We start from the raw sequence: 21,971 nt of genomic DNA, 5'->3' as shown, positions 1-21,971 counted from the left end.
CCTCGCCAACGCTATCTACACGTGGCAGCCCCCGGCATTTCAAGTATTCCCGGGGTTGCTGTAGATTCCTAGTGAGGGACTACCTAGCCTACAGAACAGGGCAAATTTCTTGTTGTCGAGACACTGCAATTCGGAAGTTGAAGCGGGCAGCGCTGGGCTGGAAGACGTTCAACTGGGAGAGCGGGGGGAAGATGATCTGATAAGATGGCTTGGCGCGCAGGGACCCCCATGCGCGACCCCACAACCGCATCGCCTGACCCGACCCAGAACCATGCGTTTGTTGCCGGGGAGCGCCGGAAGTGATGGCCAACCTTCCGCGAGTATTGGCACACGCAGCATGAGCATCCCATGGCCTGGCACACCCGAAAGGCCCCCTCATTCTGCCCCAATTTGCAATCTCCATCCACTTCCTAAGCTATCCTGATACTCAACCCGTCAACCCCGTCCGCCACCATGAGACCCATCGCCATCTCAAGCACGCTCCTCTTCTGCACAACAGCGACAGCTGCTGCCGTGGTCCCTCCCCCGGCCGAGGAACTCCGCATCCCGACCTCGTACGAATCCGCCGTTCTCGGCCGGCGCATCCTTGCCCTCACCCCGCTCGGCACACTCTCCACCGTCTTCCCACAGGACAAACACAGCAGCAACAGCGATGGCCCCTCGACACAGGAGAGACGACCCGCAGGTCTCGGCGGCATGCCGTACGGCCTGATGGAATACATCGCCGACTGCGAAGCCGACGACGCCGGCAATCCGACCATCCTCGCCATCACCATCGGGACGACCTTCAAGAACGCCGCCGCGGGGAGCAACGTGAGCCTGGCGGTGCAGTGGACGCCGCCCCACCCGCCCGCGAAGCGGATCAAGAGCGGGCGGTGGAGCTGGCTCTCCTCCTACCTGGGCCTGTCCGGCGCTACCGCCGCCGCCGACGACGACGACGACGACGACAACCAAGACGACCAGCAGCACCACCATGACGCCGCGCTCCCCTACTCGGCGGCCAACCTCCCGCGCTTCTCGCTGCTGGGCCACCTCGAGCGGATCGAGGGCGGCGACGACCGCGAGGGGGAGGTTGGCGCCGCGCTGGCGAGCTGCTACGTCAAGTCGCACCCCGACGCGCGGTACTGGCTCCCGGGGAACCGGATCCACGAGGCGCACTTTGTGCGGCTTGTTGTCGAGCAGGTTTACTGGGTTGGCGGGTTTGGCGACCGCGCGTTTATCGGGTGGATCCCTGTTGAAGAGTGGTATGTTTCCGTCTCTCCTGTCCTCTCCCTTGACACGGCGTTTACCTCTGCCCCCCTGTTCTCAACAACAGCGAGAGTGGTGAGCAAGTTTGCTGACAGCTGGTCTAGGCAAAATGTTACGCGGGAAGAGTGGCAAAACGCTCGCCTGCCCGGCGAGAAGAAGGGGTGGAAGGAGTGGTCCGTCCAGGCGGATTTGTAGGTGGCTTTTTCTGAAACTGGGTTTGGTTTGTCAGGTGGGCTCGCGGATGCGGTTGTAGAAGTTGGTCAAGGACTCTATAGTTTGTACTAATGTTCATTCATGATCTCTTACGCAGCAAACATAATTCGTTTAGCATTCCCTGGGTTCCGTAACCAAACCAGCGGCTGAATTTATGCGCATTGCGAGCAAAATATATTATATTCGAAGCTGAGATTAACGGGGTATTGAAAAATCTACGTGTTTTTCGTCCCACTGCATGCAACATGTACCTACCTACCTTACATTTGGCATTTTCCGTCCCCGGTATCATAGACCCTACCTCATAACCGGACCAAAAGCACGCACCTTAGTCTACACGAATAATCACCTTCCATCCCAACGCCCCCGCCTCCCGGATCGCACACGCTAGACATCCCCTCCTACGTCGGCTGATCAGGGCATTCCAGCCCTTCTCGGCGCAGAATGCTCTAGCGAGTATTTCCATGTCAGACCCAAACTGCCGCCGCCGCGTCTCCGAGTGCATCTTTTTCGACGCACTCTCGAGCGCCCCCGCCATACCACCCTCTGCTACCCCACCGCCCGGTGTGGGGTTAGAAGAAGTAGGCGAGAGCATGCTAGACGTGTTGCTATCTGTCCGACTAAGGACCGGAGATAGAGGGATCTCATGCTCCTGCGGCTGTGGCTGGAAGCCCGTGATGCAATCGATGACGAGCACCTTGGCGACGTTGTTGGGTGGGGTGGGTGTGACGCTGGGTCGGTGATGGGATGCCGACGAGTAGCTGCCGAGTAAGGATTCGAGCGAAAAGTCCTGCTTGGTGAGAAGCTCGGATAAGTGGAGCGCTGTGTACGTGTAATACTTGTGTAAGGGATGACCTGGGGTCATTAGTCTAACTCGAGCCGACGAAGGTCAAACGAGGGCCTGGTTTGCTTACCGACAACGCTGGCCATCTTTCCGATACCGCCAATACCAGAAAGGTCGACTTGTTGGATGGTTGGGCTGGAGGGGGACTTCATAATTTTTACGTGCTGCGAAGGGACACAAGGGTGCGCAGTTACAAAGTTGATGTCTTTCGCCAAGGCGTATGTGTACTCCCTTGTTTCCTCCAGGTCGAGGTCTGTTACCGCGAAGGTTATAGCCGCGGCGTATCTACGGATTTGCGGAGGTCGGCTAAGTCCGCTGACATCTGACGCGGGGGTGGGTTCGTCTCCCTCCGTTGTCGTAGTCTGGACAGAATCAACCGGTGCCACGAGGTTGAGGGCCTTTAGATCGATATCGAGAACGGGAGGCGTCTTATCGCGGTAAACATTCTCAAACGGGATGATAAAGTCGGCTGGGAGGACAGAGGAGGGGTCTGTATCCCCAAGAATATTGGACTCCCTCTCAACCGCCTTCTTGCCCCAGAGGCGAGCCTTCCTGTCGACCTGTTGCGCGTCTTCTGCACATCCAAGTCAGCTTAACACGATCTTGGTCAACTGTCCGGATGTTGCTCTTACCCGGAATTTCCTCCCCTTCAATACTCAACCAGCCGTCGCCAAGCCCTTCTGGGATGACGTCGCTGGAAATCCAGCCCATGCATTCCGCGGCGCCCTTGCCAGCGCCCAAAACACGGCCGACAATGCAAGATGTGCTCCAGAAACTCTTCCCGGAATAAACAAACCCCCCACACAGATTAGCCATCGGGCCCAGCCTTGACATAGCCTCTGTATCGTTCTCTAATAGAGTTGCCATCAGAAAGTGGCAAACTCCTTCTCCCGGGAGTATTAGCCCCGAAACATAGCTCTTGGAGAGCCATCCCGACGGGTGCAGGGCCGCTGAGATCCTATTCCGCCGAGACGGTTTCCGTCGCGATTGGGGATCTTTCGGGTTGTCAAAGTAGGATGAATGACGGCTGTCCGCTCGAGCACTCGGACTAGCGAACGGCGTGCTGAGTGGAGTGCCATCCACCACGGAACGGCAGTTCTCGGTTATCTTGGATAGGTAGGAGCCGGCTTCGGGCCAACGCAGCCGTAGCGCAAAGTGAGCCAGACCGTCAACCTGACGGCGGACATGCTTCCCCTTGATAGCATATACCGGGCCCCGGCTGTGGTGGCTATGCGAGTCATGATCGCGAGTGAGCGACATGCGTTTTGTCAGTGTTGCCAGCCAGCCCGATGGTTTCTCCTCGGCGCCAGCTGGCTCACTCACTTCCGTCTTGACGATTCCGATGTTTTCGAGCCACACCCGTGCCAGGATCAGCGACCATTTGACCGACTTGTTTGCTTCTTTTTCGAACTTGTGGATCTCGGCTGGCCGGATGCTCTCCACCCCAAGCTCCTCACCCTCGGTGATTGCATCCAGTCTAACGAGAAGCTCGCATGCCAGCAAGATCTGCAACAGTAGCCAGTATCGCTCTTCGTGGACGCCGCTCGCCGAATCGCCGGTCTTGACAGACGAGCCATCCGTGGCATCCTCCTCTACCGGGTTATCCCACAGAAGCTGTCCCAATCGGATCCTCCACTCGACATGCGAGAAGTCGATCCACATGTTTGGCGCGGCGAGGATTTTAACCAGAGCTAGGATCTGGACTGACAGACTGTAGGGGTCTCGGTGATCCAGCACCTTTGTTGGCGGATGTAGGATCTGGAGGAACAACTCGTTGTAAAGTTCGCTCGAGACCCGTCGTCCGCGCGGATGCGGCTCGCCGTACCTCTGCCCGTTCTTGATCAGTTGCTCCATGATCAAGACTTCGTCGACGTGACGGAGACCGTCCTTTGAGGTAAGCATTTTCTGACGCTGTTCGACGACGGCGGGTTGTCTAGCCTCGAGACGCTCGAACCCCCATTGCTCCTCTTGTAGGGCATCCGCCACGGCTAGCTCGAGGGCTGCCTGATAGCCCACACTCCCTTTCTCGAGCCCGCACATGCTCAGCATGTTGGGCCGTTCGCGGCATCGCGGGTAAAAGTGTGCACGGTGCTTGGCTTCGGAAGCCCGCTGTGCGGCAGACCGGTCACTTGTAACATCGCGAGTGATGTGCGGCCAAGCCGTGACAGAGCCCCAAGCCTTGTCCTCGATCTGCGTGTGATCCGCGAGGTCCCGGATCTGCAGCTCCTCGTCCCACGGAAACGCTACTGACGGATGCGGAGCCCCGGTGTAATGGCCCTCGGCCCGAGCGAAGTATTGCGGCGCTCCCGAGAAGAGCTTCTCGACCTCGGACTCGGTCAAGCTTGCCATGATGCGGGTCAGCTTAAGGACGGGTCTTGCGGGGGGGTCCCGTGTCTGCTCGCTGCCCGGCGGCGGAGGTGATGGTAGCGGCTTGTTCGGGTTGACCGGTGCTCGTGGGGAGAGTGGTGTTGGAGTATCCGAGATCTGAAGCGTGTTGAAGATGACCAGTCAGCGGCAATCATTGCATTGTTAACTTTCGAAGTGAGACAATGGGCGGAGTGAAGCCATTGAATGTCTCAATAGGGGTCTGGGTGGTTGTCTGCAAATTCCCCGGAACTGGTCGTACGATTGGTGCAGGAACCGTTGGGGAAGATGCCGTGGTCACGCGGGCTTGTCCTGGGGGGTCCGGGGGTGACGACACTGGAAGGGGAGGGAGCGGTACTTGAAGCCGAACCCCGACCTCAACAGCCTGAGTTTAGCTTGGCTTGCACCTTCCCCAGCTCAAACTGCAAAGGCCAGCCATTGGCAGTGAGTTTCACCACATGATGCAGTTGCATCAAATTTGAGAGCACCGACATATTGGGGTGCATGAGGGCAAGCACAAAGGTTGGATGGTCGTTCTTACCTGAGAGGCTGTTCCCCGCTGAGGGGTTGACGAAAGTGTCTTCCCTGTAAGTCGACTCCGGATATTGTGCAACAATTCTTTGTTGAAAACTCGTCGTCCTTTGCTCTCACCGTCGACCGTGTTTTTCGACCCAACCATGACTGGATTGCTGCTGCGTTGGTCGTCTTCTTGCGCTGGAGTACCGTTCTCTATCTTGACGTCATCTTCGTCCTTCTGTTGCTCGCTCCCCTTCCGACTGCGGGGCGATCTCCTCATCATTGAGAACGGGGCCATTGTTGATGCGTGCGTCCGAGACGAGGCCCAGCGGAACCTCGAGCACGCGAGCAGCTCAGCGAAAGCCCGCTTCCAAGTTGCGCTCGACTATAGCGGATGGAGAGACGGCAGCTCGCAGGTTCGAGAACTTGGGAAGCGAGGCCGAGCAGCATTCGGAAGCTTACAAGGTTATGTATGATATGAAACAAAACAAAACAAAAGCGAATTGCTCGATGAGCGTCAACGATGGAAATGAGATGGAGCCTCGATCCATGGGTAGGCCCTTGCAGCAGGGACCGAACCAAGGACTTGCGTGTCAAGTACGGAATGTTTCCAAAGTTTGTCGCGGGCGCGTCAGTTATATCGCAGAACCGCCGTGCCGGGGGAGGAGCGGGCCAGACAGCCAACGATACAGATTAATCTGCATCTAATCATTCGCAAACCTTATAAGGCTGGACTTATGGGAAGGACGCGGTCGAGACCCAAGTCGTCCTGCATGACGGGTACCAACACCAACGCGGCTGTTGGGTGGATAGCTGTCCCACCAAAACGTCCCGGTCGCCTTGCCAGGGCCAGTCGCAATGGTAAAATGCACTGCTGAGTAGGTTGTTTCGAGTCCGGGACCCAATGCGAACCTGGAACGGCATCATGGCGCAGATTGGCCTGCTCTTTCGCTCGTTGATGCGTGCTGTCCTTGGCCATGTCGTTAACGGTGGGGAACTTTATTTGATAACTAACACCGGAGGAGCGAGCACTTGACAACCGGCGAAACCGATCTCTGCTAGCCATTCACTCTCGGGAACAGAATAAAAAAAAAAATAGAAAAGGTCGGGCCTCCAAAGCTGTGCCTGGGCTGCGTCAGCCCGTTGGTAATTTCCCTCGAGACGGATCACCGCCAGAAGCGGCTCCGGTGGGCCCCATCTCCGCGCACCCCGGTAGCTGAAAGTTGAAACCCGGCCCATCTCTTCCTTTTCGCTACCAGGCGAACTCCCCGATCCAAGAACACTGCTTTCCGAGTCGCAAAACCGAGGTCCGATATCTGGGCCCGTCCAGGTGCCGCTCGCTGCTTCGCTCGGGGTTTGTTTTGGCTCGAACCGAAAGACGAATCATCGGGTCGTGGTTCAACTTATGTAGACTGCCCGGCATCAGAACCGACAAGGGGCCGCCAACGTGCGGCGGCAGTTCAACAAGCCCGCACCTCAGAAACCACCAAAGGATGGCTCGTAACCCGGAGAGCTCAGACTGTGGTGTCGTGGATTACAATCAACAGATATTTTGCATCGGGAACGATGACAAACTCCTGCTTCTTGGTTCGCAACCGCAACAACTTCACTTCATCCTGCAAGGTGTCAGCCTGTAAGCCTTGGACGTCGACGCACATTAACCCAGGGCGGGACAATTCGACGTACCTCGGTGTCGAGTTCCTGCACAAGGCTTCCAGCGGTGTTGACAAAATTCCACACCATTGATGCCAGTTCCTCGGTGCCCTGGTCATGGTTGGGGCCGCTTCCATCGCCCTCGTTAGTGAACGACCCAGCAGCGGGCACCGATGATCCTGATGGCTTTGTCGTCCGAATTGAGCCGACCTGGCCGCTGGTCTTGAGAATGGCCCCAGAGGCGCGGTCTAGAGCAATGGTTGCCCTCACGCCTGCCTTTTTGGAAAGACGCCCCAACGTCTCGTCGAGCGCATCCGGGCCAGTGCCCTGAGTGATCCAGTCAGATTTACAGCACTACCTAATTGCATGACAGAGGCCAACTTACCAAAACTGCATCTGACATAATAGCGTTATTGAATCCTGGTTTTATTTTGCCTTGAGCGCATGAACATGGAAGCTGATAATTTGGTAATGCCTAAGGTGGGTGAAGGCCGCTGTTGGTTAGTGATGCAGCAGCGTTGGAGTGGATGGATGCAGTCGCAACCCGAGCCAAGCCAGGTCAGTTCGAAGCCACTGTGTTGCAATAACCATCCGCCCTGTCGTTATACGAATAGGTGGTTTACCTCGCCGCCCTATAGGCGATGAAAACCACTCACTCCTATGATTTCCCTATGCTTCTTCTTCCACATCATTTTAGTCGTCCCATCACATTAGCTTATTCTAATTGAGAATGAGGAATGCCTCGGTACCTAGCCAACGCATTGGAGATCAAACACCGTGTCATACGCGTCAAGAGACACTGTATATCCACAATGTGCCCAGTGGACCAAACTCGTTTCTGCCGCGCTACACCGCTAAAATTTCCCATCTTTCATCCACGACCACCCCGCGAACAAGCTAGATAACATCGTGAATGACATTGCCAGACCTTTCATGAGGAGCTAAATATGGGCTCAAGTAACAAAAAGAAGAAGGAGAAGAAGAAGGACTTTCAGGTGTGAGCCCCCTAAACCCACACAACGCAAAGCCACTCACTAACTCGCAGACAAGAAAGCAAAGCTGAAAGTGGGAAAGGCCAAGGCAAAGGCAGCAAATTTCACCGATACTAGCTTTAAGTCTAAATGTATGTATCGGTTGCGATTAATGTAACAGAGGGTACTTTGTTAACATACGACAGCGATTGTTGTCAATCAACAGACTCTTGCAAACGATGGCTCAGACCCAAGAGAGCAGTTCAAACTGAATCTGTCACTGGCCGTCAATGCAAAGTCGGACAATCAGAGGCGCGATGCATTAGCTTACATCACCAACCAACTCTCAGCCAACCCGCCTAACAACCCTGTCGGGACCTCGGGTGTTCTGACCAAGCTACTCCCCGTACTGTCAGATGGATCCGTCTCGGTACGCACACAGCTCCTCAAGTTACTCCGAGCCTTGCCGCCATCGGAGGTCGGGGCACATGTCGAGAAAATCCTCATGTATATCCGAGGTGGCATGACACATCTGTCTATCGACATCCGCACCGACACGTTGAACGTTCTGGAATGGCTCCTCGAGGTTGCCGGGGACCAAACTGTCTCTTGCCCCGGTGGTTGGCTGAAGACACTGAACAGCTTCAGCTCTATGCTGGGCTGGAACCCCAGTGTTGGGTCTGCCATGGGAAATAAAGGATGGACGTCCGCCTCCAAGGCGACACTTGGTACCAAGAGGGGCCCTGAAGCGCAGGCAAGGCAGATTCAAGTCCTGGGTATGTTTCTCCAGACTGGGTTCCGGCCAGAGGCGCCAATATCCTACAACCCGATGGCATACTGGGACAATATCTACCGTCTCCCTGGCACTCCTAACCCTTTTGCCTACCTCAATCTATTTGGAGCGCCCAGAGACGAGGATAGCGAGATGTACCCAGACCGCATCTCGAGACAACGCATCTTTGACGCCAAATGGCGGGCCGCCATCTCGGCCGGGGCGGAGAGCGCGAAAAAGGAGGGTGGTATAATTGGCAGGGCTGCTGCGACATTAGACAGGGCATTGGGTGTCGGTCTTGGGTGATGAGCGCAGGGTGGACCGGTTTGGCATTTTCGGCGTTTGGGCTGAGTGGGAAATGATGTTTGGGAGGATTGACGGGTGCCTCATTGTATGCTTTGATCCTCTGATAGGAAACCACAGATATGACTTGCACACAGAGGGAAACTTGGAGAATATCGGCTAATCGTCCTTTTATCGTGTTAGTGCTCAATTCACTTCCAACCTGGCGTTGCCCGCCGCAGCCACCCCTGGGTGCCGAGGAGGTAGACGAGCTACCACTATTGAACAGCAGGACGTCCTTGATTCGATACATTCTTAAAGCTCAAGCCCAGAAGACAAGTGAGTCATGGAGTTTCATTTGGTTTGTTGATATTGTGAGCAACCTCTTACCAACCCCCTTTAACCCCCTGATAAGAAAACCACTAAGCACATTTTCAGTTTCTAGAGAACTCAGTTGAACAGCAAGAGTGGTATTATTTTGTGCCTTGTTGGCTAATTGATTGCCAACCCAAGGAAGAAAACATCAAACCTTTCGAGTTCGGCATGCTGATCATCGGTTGGCCTGTCCGCCCTGGTCTGCTCCTTAACCTCCGTCATCCTCCGGAGGACCCTCAGGATCCGTTCACCCCGGCACACCGTCTTGCCTTCTTCTTTACAAACCCGAAGCACCGTGATAGGCTGTCTAGGCAGGGTTCTGTTCACGTCTGCTCCTGGAAGACCTGGGGAAAAAGAAATCAGATTCTGCAGGCTAATCCGGAGGGCTCCTACCTTTGAAGTTTCCCACCCTCTGTCACCTACCTTCCGAATCTCTCCACTGCTTTTTCCTCAGGCTGCTACTGCCCACACACAACCCACAACCCGCATTTATTTGGTTGGTTGCGATTCCCGTCTTCTGCTTCTTGCAACTACCACATATCCACCACCCACCTTCATCTGGTCGGTTCCGATTCCCAAACTTCCTCTGCTGGGTGCCGTTCGGTATCAAGTACCTACTCGAGATTCAAGGTGAGTACTAAAGTATTTCCTTTTCCTTCTTACTTTATCCAGCCTGCTACTTCGCTCAATATCCTCGCGGTCGCCGTTATTTCGGTCGATCGATCGAGTGAGATCGACTACCTGGCTTGGGTTGCTTCCTTCCCCCACATATCAAACTACGCGTTACCACATCATTCCATGGATGGCAGGCGCGTCTCTTCGACTGCGTGTCTTCCAAGTTTCTATCCCCGTTTTCCACCCACCCCGCGAGCCCAGCGAAGTCGGGTTTGCTTTCCAGAAAATCTGGTTCAAGCCCACTAGCCGCCGGGCAGTCACATATCCACTCTCGTGGCTCAAGTTTATCAGGTAGCTCCTGCCTTACCTGCTCCTCGCCGGCTTCCAGGCCTCCAGGTTCTGCAACTACCGTTGCGAGATCAGTCGCCCGCTCCTTCCTGTAGAAGCGTGAGCTGCGCCCACAAACCTGCCTCCCCGTTTCTGTACTCTTTTACCCTCCCCGTTTCCTCTTTCACTTTCCTTCTTCCTCCCACATCAACCATTTCCACTCTACGCCCGCCAACCACATCGAGGGCTTTCGTTCTTGGTGGTCTTGACGTCGCATATCGAAAGCTTCCCGTCAATCAATTTCGACGCCTGATCGTCGTAAATACTCGGTTAACTTTTATTCCGCAAAAAATACAGACCTCAATTTGACAATGACAGACCACGGCTGGGGTCCGGCTCCCCCTCGCACCGACCTGGGCGGGGCCACTACTGCACACAATCCTGGTGCCTTCGGTACCACCGAGCTCAAAGAGGCTCTTCCGCTCAATGGTAACAAGCAAGCCGAGGGGAAGCCAGAGACACCCGCCGGTTGGGTTCCGCCCACCGCTTACGATTACACTGCCTACGGCAAAGGCGACGCCAATGAGTGGGACAGCAACGCCCATGTTTACGAGTGGGACGGTGAGAATGGCGACATCGGCCCGGAGCACCCAGCTCTGGAGGTACAGCTGTTTGGCGACCCCGACAAGCGCGGAAAGCAGGGCATTGATTTCAGCAAGTAAGTTGTCGGCCCAGTTTTGTTGTGAGGAGAAAGTTGCCTGCTAACGGCACCTCAGGATTTCCGAAATTGAACTGAAGCAGGAAGGGCCGGCCCGGGTTCAGCCCATTGCCAAGTTCGAGGACGCTGGTCTTCATCCGGCGATGCTCAAGAACGTTCAGCTGGCGGGCTATGGAGCCCCGACTCCGATCCAGCGCTATTGTCTTCCAGCCATCCACCTTGGCTACGACGTGATTGGCATTGCGCAGACGGGTAAGTGGCTGATGTTCCTGAATCACAAGCTCCCGTTCTCACCAATCTCTCTAGGTTCGGGCAAGACCGCTGCATACCTCATCCCGATCTTGAACAAGTTGATGGGCAAGGCCAAGAAGTTGGCTGCTCCCCGTCCGAACCCGGCCACCTTTCAGGAGGGGGTTGATCACCGCGTTCGGGCGGAGCCTCTGGTGGTCATCGTTTGTCCCACTCGTGAGCTTGCTGTTCAGATCTTCAACGAAGCTCGGAAGTTCTGCTACCGCACCATGCTACGCCCTTGCGTTGTCTACGGCGGCGGTGCCCTCAGGGACCAAGCCGAGCAGCTCCAGAAAGGCTGTGATATTCTAGTCGCTTCCCCCGGCCGCCTTATTCACTTCATCAACAAGCCTGACGCTCTGACCCTTCGTCGCGTCCGGTACATGGTTATTGATGAGGCTGATGAGATGCTTATGGACGATTGGAAGGAGGACTTGACGACAATCTTGTCTGGTGGCGGTAAGCCTTATAAGGTGTATGCATATGGGAGCATGGTCTAACCTTGCGAATAGAACAAGAGGAAGGCAATATCAACTACATGTTGTTCTCTGCCACTTTCCCCAAGGCAGCCCGGGATCTGGCTCAAACCCACCTTGCGGAGACTCATGTCCGCCTCCGCGTCGGCCGTGCCGGTAGCTCGCACGCGAACATCAAGCAGAATGTGATCTATGTCGACCCTTCTTTGAAGAAGCAGGCGTTGATTGATCTCATCAAGTCCCTGCCGCCCACTCGGACCATCATCTTCGTCAACTCCAAGCGCGCAGCCGAGGAGGTCGACGACTTTTTGTTCAACTTGGGCATGCCCTGCACCTCGATGCACGGTGATCGTAATCAGTTGGAGCGCGAGGCTGCCATGCGTGGCTTCCGGGGCGGTAAGTGGCCCATTCTGATCGGCACTGGCGTCACGGCTCGTGGTATCGACGTGCGTAATGTGATGCACGTCATCAACTACGATCTTCCGTCGATGGACCACGGCGGCATTGAGGAATATACTCATCGCATTGGTAAGCCCCCCCCTGTCTGTGCCATCCTGATTTGGCGTCTAACATTGATAGGTCGGACCGGCCGCATCGGCCACCGCGGTCTGGCGACGTCCTTCTATTCCGATCGGGATGAGCCCATTGCCTCGGTTCTCACCCGCACTCTCATGGAGACCCACCAGGAGATTCCTGACTTCCTACAGCCCTATGTCCCCGAGGGTGCTACCGCAGATAATCTCAAATTTGAAGCGGATTCGGACTTTGAGGAGGAGACATTTGGCGGCGGCGCTGGTGGCGGTGGCGGCTGGGGTGCTGTCGACGACAACACTGGTGACGCTGCTGGTAACGACGCTGGCGATGGCGCCGGTACTGGCGGCGGCGGTTGGGGCACTGATGGCGATAACAACAACGCGAATACCAATGGCACCAACGGTACCAACGGTACCAACGGTTGGGGTAATGGCCGCAACGGCGGTAGCGGCGGCGGTGGTGGCTGGGGTGCCAACACCTCGACTGAGCCCGTGACTAGCTCCGGCTGGTGATTGAGGACTCGAGCACCTTTCTCTGGCGTTATGAACGGCAATGGTCTGGTAACTGGGATTTGGGCGTGGATTTATCTTGCAGGTTGACTTGGAAGGAGATTCAGGCGTCTTTGAGGATTTGGGCTCCGATGACACGGGCAAGCTCTAATGGCTGGAGATAATTCTTGCAGATCAACCAGAAATACAGGCCGTTCATCTGCTTTCATGAATCTGTGACGAATGAATTGATGCCTCTGCCGTGAGAAATGTCTTCTAGCGAAGATAACCACGGGAGCGTCAGCTGGGATCATATATCAGATTACAGACGCACACGCTATGACTTGACCACAGGACCATCGCGGGCACTGTGGGGTTTCAAGATGAATTGTATTCCTCTATTTACGCCAAGGTTGGATCGGATAGGTTTTCTACCTATTACATTCAGGCCCTTTTCAAAAACCCCAGGGCATTAGAAACGAGGATATCTCAATGTTTGGGCGACGAAGGGGATGAAGATAAGCGCCAAGCCCGCAGAGGCAGGGCTTGGAGCTGCAGCACCTTGGGGCGGATGAACAGCACGAAGGTGACGACACCGATCAGCACACAGAGAATGTTAACAGTGTAGTAGCCGTCGTGCTGCATCTCGCACACGCCGCCGCCCGCCAGGCAGCGCTCCTTGTCGGCCTGGACGGCGCAGCTGAAGGGGGTCGTCACGGTGAGCTTCGAGTCGGGCCCGGCGCTGGCGTCGGGCAGGCAGGTGGCGGTGGTGAAGGCGTCGACCATGCGCAGGACGAAGAAGCGCGGGAAGGTGCCGCCCAGGTTGCACACCGTCGCGAGGAGCGTCATGTAGGTGCCGCCGATGACCGGGTCGGCGATGCGCGCGTGGAAGGCCGCCACCGCGACGAACATGATGGTGTTGGTGAAGGTCGAGAACACGTGCTGCCCGATCACGGCCAGCAGGTACCACGACGTCACGCCGCCCGCCGGGAAGATGGACACGGTGAACTGCGCGATGATGGCGGCCGCGAGCCGGCCCGCGAACCCCCAGCACCAGAGCCGCATGGGCGTGTACTCTTGCGACCACTTGCCCGCGTAGTAGCCCAGGCCGATCTCGAAGGGGAAGTCGATCAGCACGGTGAGGGCCATGTTCTCGGTGCCGAAGCCCTTGTCGAGGAGCTTGAGGCTGGTGACGCCGTCGTTGGCCTGGAAGCCGATCTTGGCGATGAGGTGGACGATGATGATGGTTTGGATGTTCTTGAGCTTGAGGACGCCCCACATGATCTTATAGACGTCCCAGATGCCGTCCTCGTTCTTGGTTTTCTCCTCCCGCTTGAGGAAGGTCAGGCCAATGGTCACGATGATGTACGACCACCCCGCGAAGTGGAGGTAGCCACCCAGGCTGACCAGGCCGTGCTCGAGCGGCTCGGCACGGAACCAGCGGTTGGCGAAGTCCTTGGAGTGGAAGGCCAGGAAGACGGTGTAGGAGAGGAACTGGCCGGCAGTCAGGCCGACCGTCTGCGCGGTCGAGGCGTACGAGACGTTGCCCGGGGTCAGCAGGGTCAGCGCCCAGCCGTCGACGGCAATGTCCTGGGTAGCGCACATGAGCACCAGGAAGAACCACCAGCCGGTGAAGCCCCATACGGTGGGACCGCCGGGCTTGCCCGTCGTCGCCATCATGTCCTCGACCGTCGACCCCAGCCACAGCATGCCCATCCCAGAGAGCATCTGGATGGGAAGAATCCAACTCTTTCTCCGCCCGACCTTGGGGCTCCATACCGCATCGACGATTGGGCTCCAGAAGAGCTTTAGAGAATAGGGGTAGGATGCTAAGCTAAATATGCCGATCTCGCCGTACGACATGTGGTTCTTCAAGAGAAACGGGACAGACCCTTGCGCGAGGCCGAGGGGGATGCCCTGGAGGAAGTAGAGCAGGACCAGCAGGCCAAAGTTCCTTTGGTCCCGCTTTGGCAGGTCGAAGAAGCCATGGTTATTGTAAGTGGGCGTCTTGGGGACGGGGTCGTCGAGAGAGAAGGACTCGCGCGACATGAGGTTCGCGGTGGCGCCTTGTGGGGTGGAGGTCTCATGGGAGATGTTGCGCCGTTGGACTTCGACGTTGGTGTTCATCCTGGAGAGTTGGCCGTTGGTCTTTCTCCCGGAGGCACGCCCAAAGGAGCCTGTCGAAGTCGTGGGCGATTTCGAACGGCGAGATTTGGTACCCATAGGAAGTTATATGCAAAAGATCAGAGCCAAGAGGGATATGCGATGTGCGATGCGCGATGTGCGATGTTTCACGCCGCGATTGGAACACGGGGGACGGCAAGGGATCGATTGGGATCTTCTCGAAACACTGGGTCGATGGGAGACGCAAGTGGGACGTAACGGAAGGGTCGGGCGTGAATAGAACTGTTTAACGAGAGACAGGAAGGTTGGCGTCTTGAAAATGAAGGTGGCCTTTTTTTCCCGGAGGCTGCCGGACGTCGACAACGAAAGCGGCAATGAAAACCCAACAGTCAGCGCCGGAGCGTCTGGGCCACGTCGCTTGGACCCGGCGATTTGGAGGCAGTTCCTGTCGCGGGGGGCAGTGTCAGGGGCCTCGGATTGGCAGTGGGGCGTGGGGAAGGCTTAGCGCGGTTCAAGCTGCAACGGTGGCCTCTGCGCGTGGCGAGATGCTCCAGAAGTACGGAAACCGCAAAACACGACAAGGAGAGTGCTATCACAAGGTGACGATATTCTTTCTTTGATCCACAGTGAAATTCAAACCTTGCTTTCACTTTTTCTACGTTTTTTTTGCTTGGCTACCCAGGTCACCCTTGAGGATTTGGCGATTTTGAGATTCTCGAATTGTGTCTAGGGTTTGCCAGATCGGGCATGATGCGCTCTGCCCCACCTACCCAGACAAGCCAAGTCGGCCCCGAAAGAGATTTGGAGATTTGGGGTTCTCGCCAAGCTTCATGAAGCACACATGGCTAACAAGGGTCGCATTGTCGAGTAAACAAAACATCCCAACAGCCCTAGTGACTTGCAGATGCGAACCTTTAAGTGACATTACATACATTCGGGATTTTTTACCTGCCGGAAGCACCGTTCAGTGTAACCATCATTTTGATACTCAAGTGTTCATTTTTGAGATTGACGCGTAGAGCCGTGGCTTAAGATGGCGTCGAACCTGGATGATGAGATTGACGACTTGCAAGCGAAGGGTACACCTCACATCTTTCCTCCCTCATATCTGAGCCCAAGTATCTAACTCACAACAATTGTAGTCTCCTCTCTCAAAAAGGAACTTCGCATTCACACGTCAACTCTCATCACCGCCCCATCGACCCGCCAGCTCCTAGCCCAAGACACACCCACTTCGTCCTCCGCCTCCAAAACGCAGCATCAACAACAACAAAAAGCCCTCCTCGCCGATTCCGCCGACCAGCACGAAGCCCACGCCCAACAGTGCCTCTACCGCGCCTGCGCCACACTCACCACCTTCCGCGCGCGGGACCCCGACCCGCGCGCCGTCGATAGCGGCGCCATCTTGGGCCTGCGCATCGAGGTCCTCAGTCGCGCCCGCTTTCTGCGCCCGTACTACGTCCTCCTAAACCGACCCTTTACCGGAGCCGAGGGGAGCCGCCACCTCCGCGTGCACCGGCATACCCTCCCGGCTTGTATCCCCCTTGCGGGGCTGGCAGCGAGGTACTTGCCACCTCCCCCGGCGGCGGCAAAGGAGGGGAGTCGCGGTGCGAAAGGGCAGGACCTAGCGAGATTTGCACGCGCGGTGAGGAGGGAGGTGGTGAGGTATCATCATCGTCTTGGGGTGGTCGCGGATTTAAGGAAGGCAGCGGGGGTGGGGAGGGAAACAGATGCCGAGTTTGGGGAGGAGGAGCGGCCGGATAGGCTCACGGATATCACGCCAGCCGATGCCGAGGTGAAGCAGCTTACCATTGAGTGGGCTGACGGTCGGACCGGCCGGCTGGTTATGGGCGATGATGGGGAGATTCTGAAGTTGGTGGTGCTAGGCGAGAACGGCCGGGACCGGGAGGCTGCGAGGGGCTTGCTGGGCGGAGCTGCCACGGCCGAGGATGTGGTGAAACGGTTGGCGGCATCCGTTTGATTCGGCCCGGCATTTACAACGCGCACATCTTTACATCTCCTCCTTTCTCTATTCTTACAGGGTCTGGGGAAGTATCGCACCCCAAAAGTGACAGTACCCATCAACGAGGCACTCTGGAACCGACCCCGCCCAGGTCGCTCGCCGCCACTCCACCGTCGCGTGCCCCGAAGTAACGCGCGCAACAATCGAGCGTCGATGAAATCGGCAGAAGAAACGCTCAAGGTCGGACAGTGGGCCCTATGTTGTAACCGAACGACAGCTCGGCGCAATCTAATCGGTTACATCCGATGGCCGGTCATCGAATGACGGCCCAGCAGCAAGGCACAACCGGTTTTGCAGCCGTGTGTATGTTTATTTATTCAGCTGCAGGCTTTGCTATCATGTCATCATCATATGGTTGGTTTGATGACAGCAGACGGACGGCTGGCTGTGTGGCTGGTCGAGCGTAGGGTGTTATTGCATGACACTATCGGGTTTTATGCCTTCCTCTTTTGGAGTACCCATAGGTGTAAGTGACGTTCTACACAACCCGAGGGCACCTATCACACACCGTACCTCAAAAGAGAGCGGCTCGAGCGCGGGAGGGGCGAATAGTCGCACAGAGCGAGCGGCGCGGATAATTGAGACCTACGGCTATTGTCCACCAAGGACGTGGGCGCCACTTTCTGCCCAACGTTTCCTTGAGGAGCAGTGGACTATCGAGAAGGGTTGTGGTGAGCGGAAAGTTTCACAACTTAGTGGTGGGTTGAGACCTTTCAGCACAAAAATGACCAAAAGACATTATGAGAGCAAATACATCTGCTTAGGACCAGGTCCCATCCAGGTTTAACACCCTTCGGCCCTGCTCTGGCAAACTACTAGAATATGACTACGTACTAACTAGATATAACCTCAAAAGATCTCTGTCCTCCCCTCCCCTGCAACAGCAGAAAAAGAGTAACACACAAACCACCACAAACATTCCACATCAGAACCATCTCCAATCCCTAACACATCCTCGCAAGAGCCCTCTATTACACTCTCACTCCCCGGAAGAAATCTTCACCACCCCCCCCAAAAAAACAAGCCCATCCATTCACAGCAGCGCCGCAGCGACCGCAATAACCGCCAGCGCCCCACCGGCCCGCTGCACGCCGCGCTCGGCCGCGCCCCCGGTGGCGATGGGCTGGCCCGTGCTCGTCTTGCTCGGCAGCGCCGTGGTCCCGACCGAGCGGGTCAGGGTGGGCGCGCTGGTGACGACGGGGGGAGGCGGCGGCGGCGGCGGCGGAGGGGGCGGCGGAGGAACCTCGGCCGACTTGGTGCTGCTCGCCGGCGGGGGCGGCGGAGGCGGAGGCGGCGGGGGAGGGGGGTGCGGGTGGACGGTGGATGTTGGGGGAGGGGGAGGGGGCGGCGGCACGACCGTGGTGTGCGGCGGGGGTGGGGGCGGCGCCTCGGTTGTTTCGGTCACCGGGCAGATGGTGGTGCTCACGGGGATGGTGACGGTGGTGACGACGATGCCGTGGCCCGGGCACTTGGTCTCCTCCGGGGCGCAGCTGGTGATGGTTTGGATGCTGGTCGTGTAGATGGTGCTGGTCGTCCACTTAGGGGGCTGTGGGTGAGGCTTGTCCGGTCCCCAGGTGGGAGTGGGGAACACGACGGTGGGTTGGCCGAGCGAGAAAGGGGGGGGCTCTTGCTCGCCGAAGTTGGCAGCTGCGTGTGCGGCGAAGACGCCGAGGGCGAGGATGGTGGCCTTCATGGTGCGTACGGTTGGGTGTGCAACGAGTGACTGGAACGAGTGGACGACACCTTGGGTACTGGAGGGGGAAGAGAGTGACTGGAACTCGGTTCGGGGGACTGGGCCTTTATATGCTAGCCATGTCCGGGTCCCCAGCCTTGCTCTGGTTGTCTGGGGATCAGACGTGAGGAGAGTGTAACACTCGGGACCGTGGGCACTACTTGCCCACCACCCTAGATCGGGGGCGGAGGGCGACAGAGGGGGGTGGGCGTCCACTCCGTTGCATGGAAGACATAGAATACGTCACAGGAGACAAATATCGTGGTAACGCGTATGGCCGGCTAAAGGAGAGACACTGGTTGATTGCTGGCAATCAGGGCTGATATTGGGCGGCAACTTCTGGGCCATTGAAACCTCTGACGGCTCGGACGGTGGGTGTGAAGAGACCTGCATGACGGCAAGGCGCACGGAACAGCTATGAGCTACAGGACCCCAAGGTGCTTCTCCGGTGAGATTCGAGCGCGAATAAGGTTTCTAACCGACCATACCCTGCTCCCTGCGGGAGCGTGGCAACAGCCATAGGGCCAGGCGATGTTACCTCCCTCCCGCAACCTCCTCCCTGCGTGGGCGGGGGCGGGTGGATGTGCCCCTTGCGTTAGGTGGTCGAGTGGCTTCGAGGGGACGGCAGCTAGCCGATCCGAATGGTTTCCCCTGCATTCGCCCACAGAATCCAAGACATTAACGACCTAGTCAGAGCGTGTTGTTGCGTTTGAGCACAAGTGAAGTGCCACCAGTCGAACCAGCTGCCTGAAATTGGTCAGGCTGTGGTGATTCGGATCGAGACAGCACATTCAGCCCGTCCGAGCGGGACGATCATAATGACCATCATGCGGAGGAACAGGGCTGAACCAGGCTCTTTTCTCCCAAAGACCCGGTAGGCGTCGTGTAATCATCCCGGGCCGTTGAGGCGCACCGATTATTGGTCTCGGGCAACACGAATTTGTGATGGATTCAACACTTTTTTTTTGTTATGAGGAAGCCAGCCTCCGATGCGGTTACCCTGACCTTTCGGTTCATTGCATAGTATACCTTGAATTTGTATGCAATAAAGGGTAGAATCGAATCACGAGTTTCTTAAACGACGCGGCACGGAACGGGTGGTGGGGTGACCGACCTTGCAAGTTAGATGATGGGAAGCAGAGGATTGTTTGCGGCAACATCGTTCAGCAACTGTGACAAGGGTTAGGGTATGGATGTGTTCTTGGACAGACATACTGTGGCTCGTGGCTTACCAAATGTTCAGCTAGGTGTGGCTGGAGCTTGTCGGCAGCACTGGCCGTGTGGCCGCGTGGCCGCGTATCCGCAGCGTCAAAAGCGACCTGTGGTGGGGCAATACGCCGAGTCCAGCTCCGGCGGAAGCCATCGCGCTCCGTTCTTGACAGCTTGACGCTGCAACGCTGGCTGATCCGGCCGCAATCCCATCGACTTCCAGCTTGTCCACTCCCTCGCTTCCACTTGTTGTTTTCATAAGTTTCCAGATTTTGTATTGTGCTGGTCGTGATACATTTTTGGAACCTCTCGTTATTTGCATTTAAGATTTTATTGAGGCTTCCATTGCCTGGACTCAACGCTGTAGATTTCGTCTCGGTTGAGATCGTGAATGCGACATGGCGCAACCCGTTGATTCCAGCACCCGCAAGAGGGTCTTGCGCGTTATCTTTATTTCTCTGCTGCTAGATCTTGTACGTATGAGTATTTGCCAGTTGTGTACATTGCCTATGTCTAACACTACCTGCTCTAGATATCCTTCACCTTTATCCTCCCCCTATTCCCGAAGCTGCTAGAGTTCTACCGCAACGCCGAAGCCCCCCTCGACGCTGGAGCCCCGCCGTCCAAGACACTTCTCTCAAACCTGCTCGGCTACCTAAATGCGTACAAGGCTGCCTTTGCGCGCCCCATTGACTCGAGATATGACATCGTTCTGCTGGGCGGCGCCCTGGGGAGTCTGTTCTCGTGAGTAATGGCCATGCGCCTGACATTGTCTGCGCTCACGTACTAAGCCATGTCCCTTTGCAGTCTCCTCCAGGCCATTGCCTCCCCCATTATCGGGCGACTCTCCGACAAGTACGGCCGGCGCAACGCATTGCTCGCGAGCATGGCCGGAAACATCATCTCGGTCCTGCTCTGGGTAATGGCGGTGGACTTCCGAACCTTCCTGGCCTCGCGCATCGTCGGCGGTCTCTCTGAGGGCAACGTGCAGCTTGCGACTGCCATTGCGACCGATATTTCGGACGCCAATAGCCGTGGGTCGACCATGGCGCTCATCGGCGCATGCTTCTCCATCGCCTTCACCTTTGGGCCAGCCCTGGGCGCCTGGCTTAGCTCCATCGCCACCGTGGCCGCCAACCCGTTCGCGACCGCCGCCGGGGTATCGCTGTTCTTGATCGTCACTGAGACCGTCTATCTGTACTTTAGCCTGCCGGAAACCCTTCCCTCGATGACCAACACAGCCAGCGAAAAGAAGGAGAAGGAACGAACGGCGGCCACCCCGGTCCAGAGGACGAACTCGCACTTCCTCCTTAACCTGGTGCACATGACCTTCCTCCTCTTCTTCTCCGGCATGGAATTCTCGCTGCCTTTCATGACCTACGACCTGTTCGAGTATACCTCTGCGCGGAACGGCGGCCTCCTGGGCTACATCGGCCTGGTGGCTTCCATTCTGCAGGGCGGCGTCACCCGCCGACTTCCGCCGCTGCTCTCCGTCCGGATCGGCGTGGTCTCCTGCCTCGTCTCCTTCGCCCTCCTCGCCCGCATCTCCTCCGTGTCCGGGCTCTACCTCGCCGCCACCGGCCTCGCGACCACGTCGGCCACCGTCGTGACCGGCCTCAACGCGCTCAGCAGTTTCGAAGCGAGCGAGGACGAGAGGGGCGGGAAGCTGGGGATCCTCCGGAGCTGGGGCCAGCTCGGCCGCGGGTTGGGCCCCGTGCTGTTTACCAGCGTGTATTGGTGGGCGGGCAGGGAGACGGCTTACACGATGGGCGCGGTGGGAATTGCGGGTGTGTGCACCTTGGCGCTCTTTGGGCTCAAGACGCCACCTGCGTCTGTCAAGCAGAAGAAGGATTCTTCGAAGGCAGCGAAGAACGAGAAGAAGGAGCTGTAAGCAAGGGGGTGTTGGAGGATTGTGTACGCGTAGAGTCAATGTCGAATATTGTACAGTACGTCGTTGGAGATAAACAAAGAGTTTAGAGGGAGGTTCGCCGTGTGTACACAACGATATATCGTTACTTCGGACGAAATAGCGGAGGGTACAGTGTCCCTTGGTAAGGGCACTTTGATATAGCCTTAGTTCAAATCAAAAACTATTGTTCATCGGGTATAGCAGGTGATGATGGAGTAGTAGGACATCCACCCCTGGATCAGCTCACACGGATAGCGCTCTCATGCGTGATCCCCAGGAGAATGCGCAAT

General features: G+C 56.9%; 10 protein-coding genes across 10 annotated transcripts; 5 read left to right on the top strand and 5 right to left on the bottom strand.

Moving 5' to 3' along the window:
- The first annotated feature begins 278 nt into the window (after positions 1 to 278).
- Positions 279 to 1,621, top strand: B0H64DRAFT_384650 (pyridoxamine 5'-phosphate oxidase-domain-containing protein). Its single transcript, XM_062803019.1, has 2 exons — positions 279 to 1,244; positions 1,353 to 1,621. The coding sequence occupies exons 1-2, from the start codon at positions 454 to 456 to the stop codon at positions 1,441 to 1,443; spliced, it is 882 nt and encodes a 293-aa protein (XP_062661805.1). The 5' UTR covers positions 279 to 453; the 3' UTR covers positions 1,444 to 1,621.
- B0H64DRAFT_71038 (uncharacterized protein) lies at positions 1,617 to 4,805 on the bottom strand. Its single transcript, XM_062808650.1, has 3 exons — positions 2,938 to 4,805; positions 2,376 to 2,879; positions 1,617 to 2,316 (listed from the first exon to the last, which is right to left on the bottom strand). Exons 1-3 carry the CDS (start codon positions 4,652 to 4,654, stop codon positions 1,790 to 1,792), a joined length of 2,748 nt encoding a protein of 915 aa, XP_062661804.1. The 5' UTR covers positions 4,655 to 4,805; the 3' UTR covers positions 1,617 to 1,789.
- Positions 4,739 to 5,595, bottom strand: B0H64DRAFT_71073 (uncharacterized protein). Its single transcript, XM_062808652.1, has 2 exons — positions 5,211 to 5,595; positions 4,739 to 5,045 (listed from the first exon to the last, which is right to left on the bottom strand). The coding sequence occupies exons 1-2, from the start codon at positions 5,481 to 5,483 to the stop codon at positions 4,824 to 4,826; spliced, it is 495 nt and encodes a 164-aa protein (XP_062661803.1). The 5' UTR covers positions 5,484 to 5,595; the 3' UTR covers positions 4,739 to 4,823.
- Positions 5,596 to 6,699: 1,104 nt separating this feature from the next.
- B0H64DRAFT_438778 (uncharacterized protein) lies at positions 6,700 to 7,241 on the bottom strand (the record flags this gene model as incomplete). The annotated part of the gene is made up of 3 exons (XM_062806375.1): positions 6,700 to 6,801; positions 6,872 to 7,165; positions 7,224 to 7,241. 3 exons carry the CDS (start codon positions 7,239 to 7,241, stop codon positions 6,700 to 6,702), a joined length of 414 nt encoding a protein of 137 aa, XP_062661802.1.
- Positions 7,242 to 7,785: 544 nt separating this feature from the next.
- On the top strand, positions 7,786 to 8,887 carry B0H64DRAFT_438777 (Rix1 complex component; the record flags this gene model as incomplete). The annotated part of the gene is made up of 3 exons (XM_062806374.1): positions 7,786 to 7,833; positions 7,889 to 7,961; positions 8,016 to 8,887. 3 exons carry the CDS (start codon positions 7,786 to 7,788, stop codon positions 8,885 to 8,887), a joined length of 993 nt encoding a protein of 330 aa, XP_062661801.1.
- A 1,664-nt stretch (positions 8,888 to 10,551) lies between these two features.
- On the top strand, positions 10,552 to 12,708 carry B0H64DRAFT_438776 (P-loop containing nucleoside triphosphate hydrolase protein; the record flags this gene model as incomplete). Its single annotated transcript, XM_062806373.1, has 5 exons — positions 10,552 to 10,898; positions 10,957 to 11,150; positions 11,205 to 11,645; positions 11,699 to 12,190; positions 12,242 to 12,708. 5 exons carry the CDS (start codon positions 10,552 to 10,554, stop codon positions 12,706 to 12,708), a joined length of 1,941 nt encoding a protein of 646 aa, XP_062661800.1.
- Positions 12,709 to 13,024: 316 nt separating this feature from the next.
- B0H64DRAFT_384641 (acetyl-coenzyme A transporter 1-domain-containing protein) lies at positions 13,025 to 15,260 on the bottom strand. Its single transcript, XM_062803018.1, has one exon. The coding sequence runs from the start codon at positions 14,905 to 14,907 to the stop codon at positions 13,174 to 13,176; it is 1,734 nt and encodes a 577-aa protein (XP_062661799.1). The 5' UTR covers positions 14,908 to 15,260; the 3' UTR covers positions 13,025 to 13,173.
- A 350-nt stretch (positions 15,261 to 15,610) lies between these two features.
- B0H64DRAFT_70917 (Cenp-O kinetochore centromere component-domain-containing protein) lies at positions 15,611 to 17,019 on the top strand. Its single transcript, XM_062808648.1, has 2 exons — positions 15,611 to 15,887; positions 15,951 to 17,019. Exons 1-2 carry the CDS (start codon positions 15,842 to 15,844, stop codon positions 16,787 to 16,789), a joined length of 885 nt encoding a protein of 294 aa, XP_062661798.1. The 5' UTR covers positions 15,611 to 15,841; the 3' UTR covers positions 16,790 to 17,019.
- A 722-nt stretch (positions 17,020 to 17,741) lies between these two features.
- On the bottom strand, positions 17,742 to 18,809 carry B0H64DRAFT_70828 (uncharacterized protein). Its single transcript, XM_062808647.1, has one exon. The coding sequence runs from the start codon at positions 18,522 to 18,524 to the stop codon at positions 17,865 to 17,867; it is 660 nt and encodes a 219-aa protein (XP_062661797.1). The 5' UTR covers positions 18,525 to 18,809; the 3' UTR covers positions 17,742 to 17,864.
- A 1,114-nt stretch (positions 18,810 to 19,923) lies between these two features.
- B0H64DRAFT_70807 (major facilitator superfamily domain-containing protein) lies at positions 19,924 to 21,930 on the top strand. Its single transcript, XM_062808646.1, has 3 exons — positions 19,924 to 20,245; positions 20,305 to 20,516; positions 20,580 to 21,930. Exons 1-3 carry the CDS (start codon positions 20,171 to 20,173, stop codon positions 21,661 to 21,663), a joined length of 1,371 nt encoding a protein of 456 aa, XP_062661796.1. The 5' UTR covers positions 19,924 to 20,170; the 3' UTR covers positions 21,664 to 21,930.
- Positions 21,931 to 21,971: the final 41 nt, after the last annotated feature.

This window comes from Chaetomium fimeti (assembly GCF_033439085.1).
Source record: "Chaetomium fimeti strain CBS 168.71 chromosome Unknown B0H64scaffold_2, whole genome shotgun sequence".
Taxonomy (NCBI): domain Eukaryota; kingdom Fungi; phylum Ascomycota; class Sordariomycetes; order Sordariales; family Chaetomiaceae; genus Chaetomium; species Chaetomium fimeti.
This window is presented reverse-complemented; position numbering and strand designations above follow the sequence as displayed.

What these genes read in the sequence shown, in the direction of transcription:
- B0H64DRAFT_384641 (XM_062803018.1), bottom strand. Translation starts at nt 14,907, where the DNA reads ATGGGTACCAAATCTCGCCGTTCGAAATCGCCCACGACTTCGACAGGC.
- B0H64DRAFT_384650 (XM_062803019.1), top strand. Translation starts at nt 454, where the DNA reads ATGAGACCCATCGCCATCTCAAGCACGCTCCTCTTCTGCACAACAGCG. An exon ending in TGGATCCCTGTTGAAGAGTG is followed by an intron (nt 1,245 to 1,352) that starts GTATGTTTCCGT and finishes CAGCTGGTCTAG; the next exon opens with GCAAAATGTTACGCGGGAAG.
- B0H64DRAFT_70917 (XM_062808648.1), top strand. Translation starts at nt 15,842, where the DNA reads ATGGCGTCGAACCTGGATGATGAGATTGACGACTTGCAAGCGAAGG. An exon ending in TGACGACTTGCAAGCGAAGG is followed by an intron (nt 15,888 to 15,950) that starts GTACACCTCACA and finishes CAACAATTGTAG; the next exon opens with TCTCCTCTCTCAAAAAGGAA.
- B0H64DRAFT_70828 (XM_062808647.1), bottom strand. Translation starts at nt 18,524, where the DNA reads ATGAAGGCCACCATCCTCGCCCTCGGCGTCTTCGCCGCACACGCAGCT.
- B0H64DRAFT_71038 (XM_062808650.1), bottom strand. Translation starts at nt 4,654, where the DNA reads ATGGCAAGCTTGACCGAGTCCGAGGTCGAGAAGCTCTTCTCGGGAGCG. An exon ending in TGAAGGGGAGGAAATTCCGG is followed by an intron (nt 2,880 to 2,937) that starts GTAAGAGCAACA and finishes TTGGATGTGCAG; the next exon opens with AAGACGCGCAACAGGTCGAC. An exon ending in AAAGATGGCCAGCGTTGTCG is followed by an intron (nt 2,317 to 2,375) that starts GTAAGCAAACCA and finishes TAATGACCCCAG; the next exon opens with GTCATCCCTTACACAAGTAT.
- B0H64DRAFT_71073 (XM_062808652.1), bottom strand. Translation starts at nt 5,483, where the DNA reads ATGGCCCCGTTCTCAATGATGAGGAGATCGCCCCGCAGTCGGAAGGGG. An exon ending in AGCGGGGAACAGCCTCTCAG is followed by an intron (nt 5,046 to 5,210) that starts GTAAGAACGACC and finishes CAGGCTGTTGAG; the next exon opens with GTCGGGGTTCGGCTTCAAGT.
- B0H64DRAFT_70807 (XM_062808646.1), top strand. Translation starts at nt 20,171, where the DNA reads ATGGCGCAACCCGTTGATTCCAGCACCCGCAAGAGGGTCTTGCGCGTT. An exon ending in TTTCTCTGCTGCTAGATCTT is followed by an intron (nt 20,246 to 20,304) that starts GTACGTATGAGT and finishes TACCTGCTCTAG; the next exon opens with ATATCCTTCACCTTTATCCT. An exon ending in GCCCTGGGGAGTCTGTTCTC is followed by an intron (nt 20,517 to 20,579) that starts GTGAGTAATGGC and finishes GTCCCTTTGCAG; the next exon opens with TCTCCTCCAGGCCATTGCCT.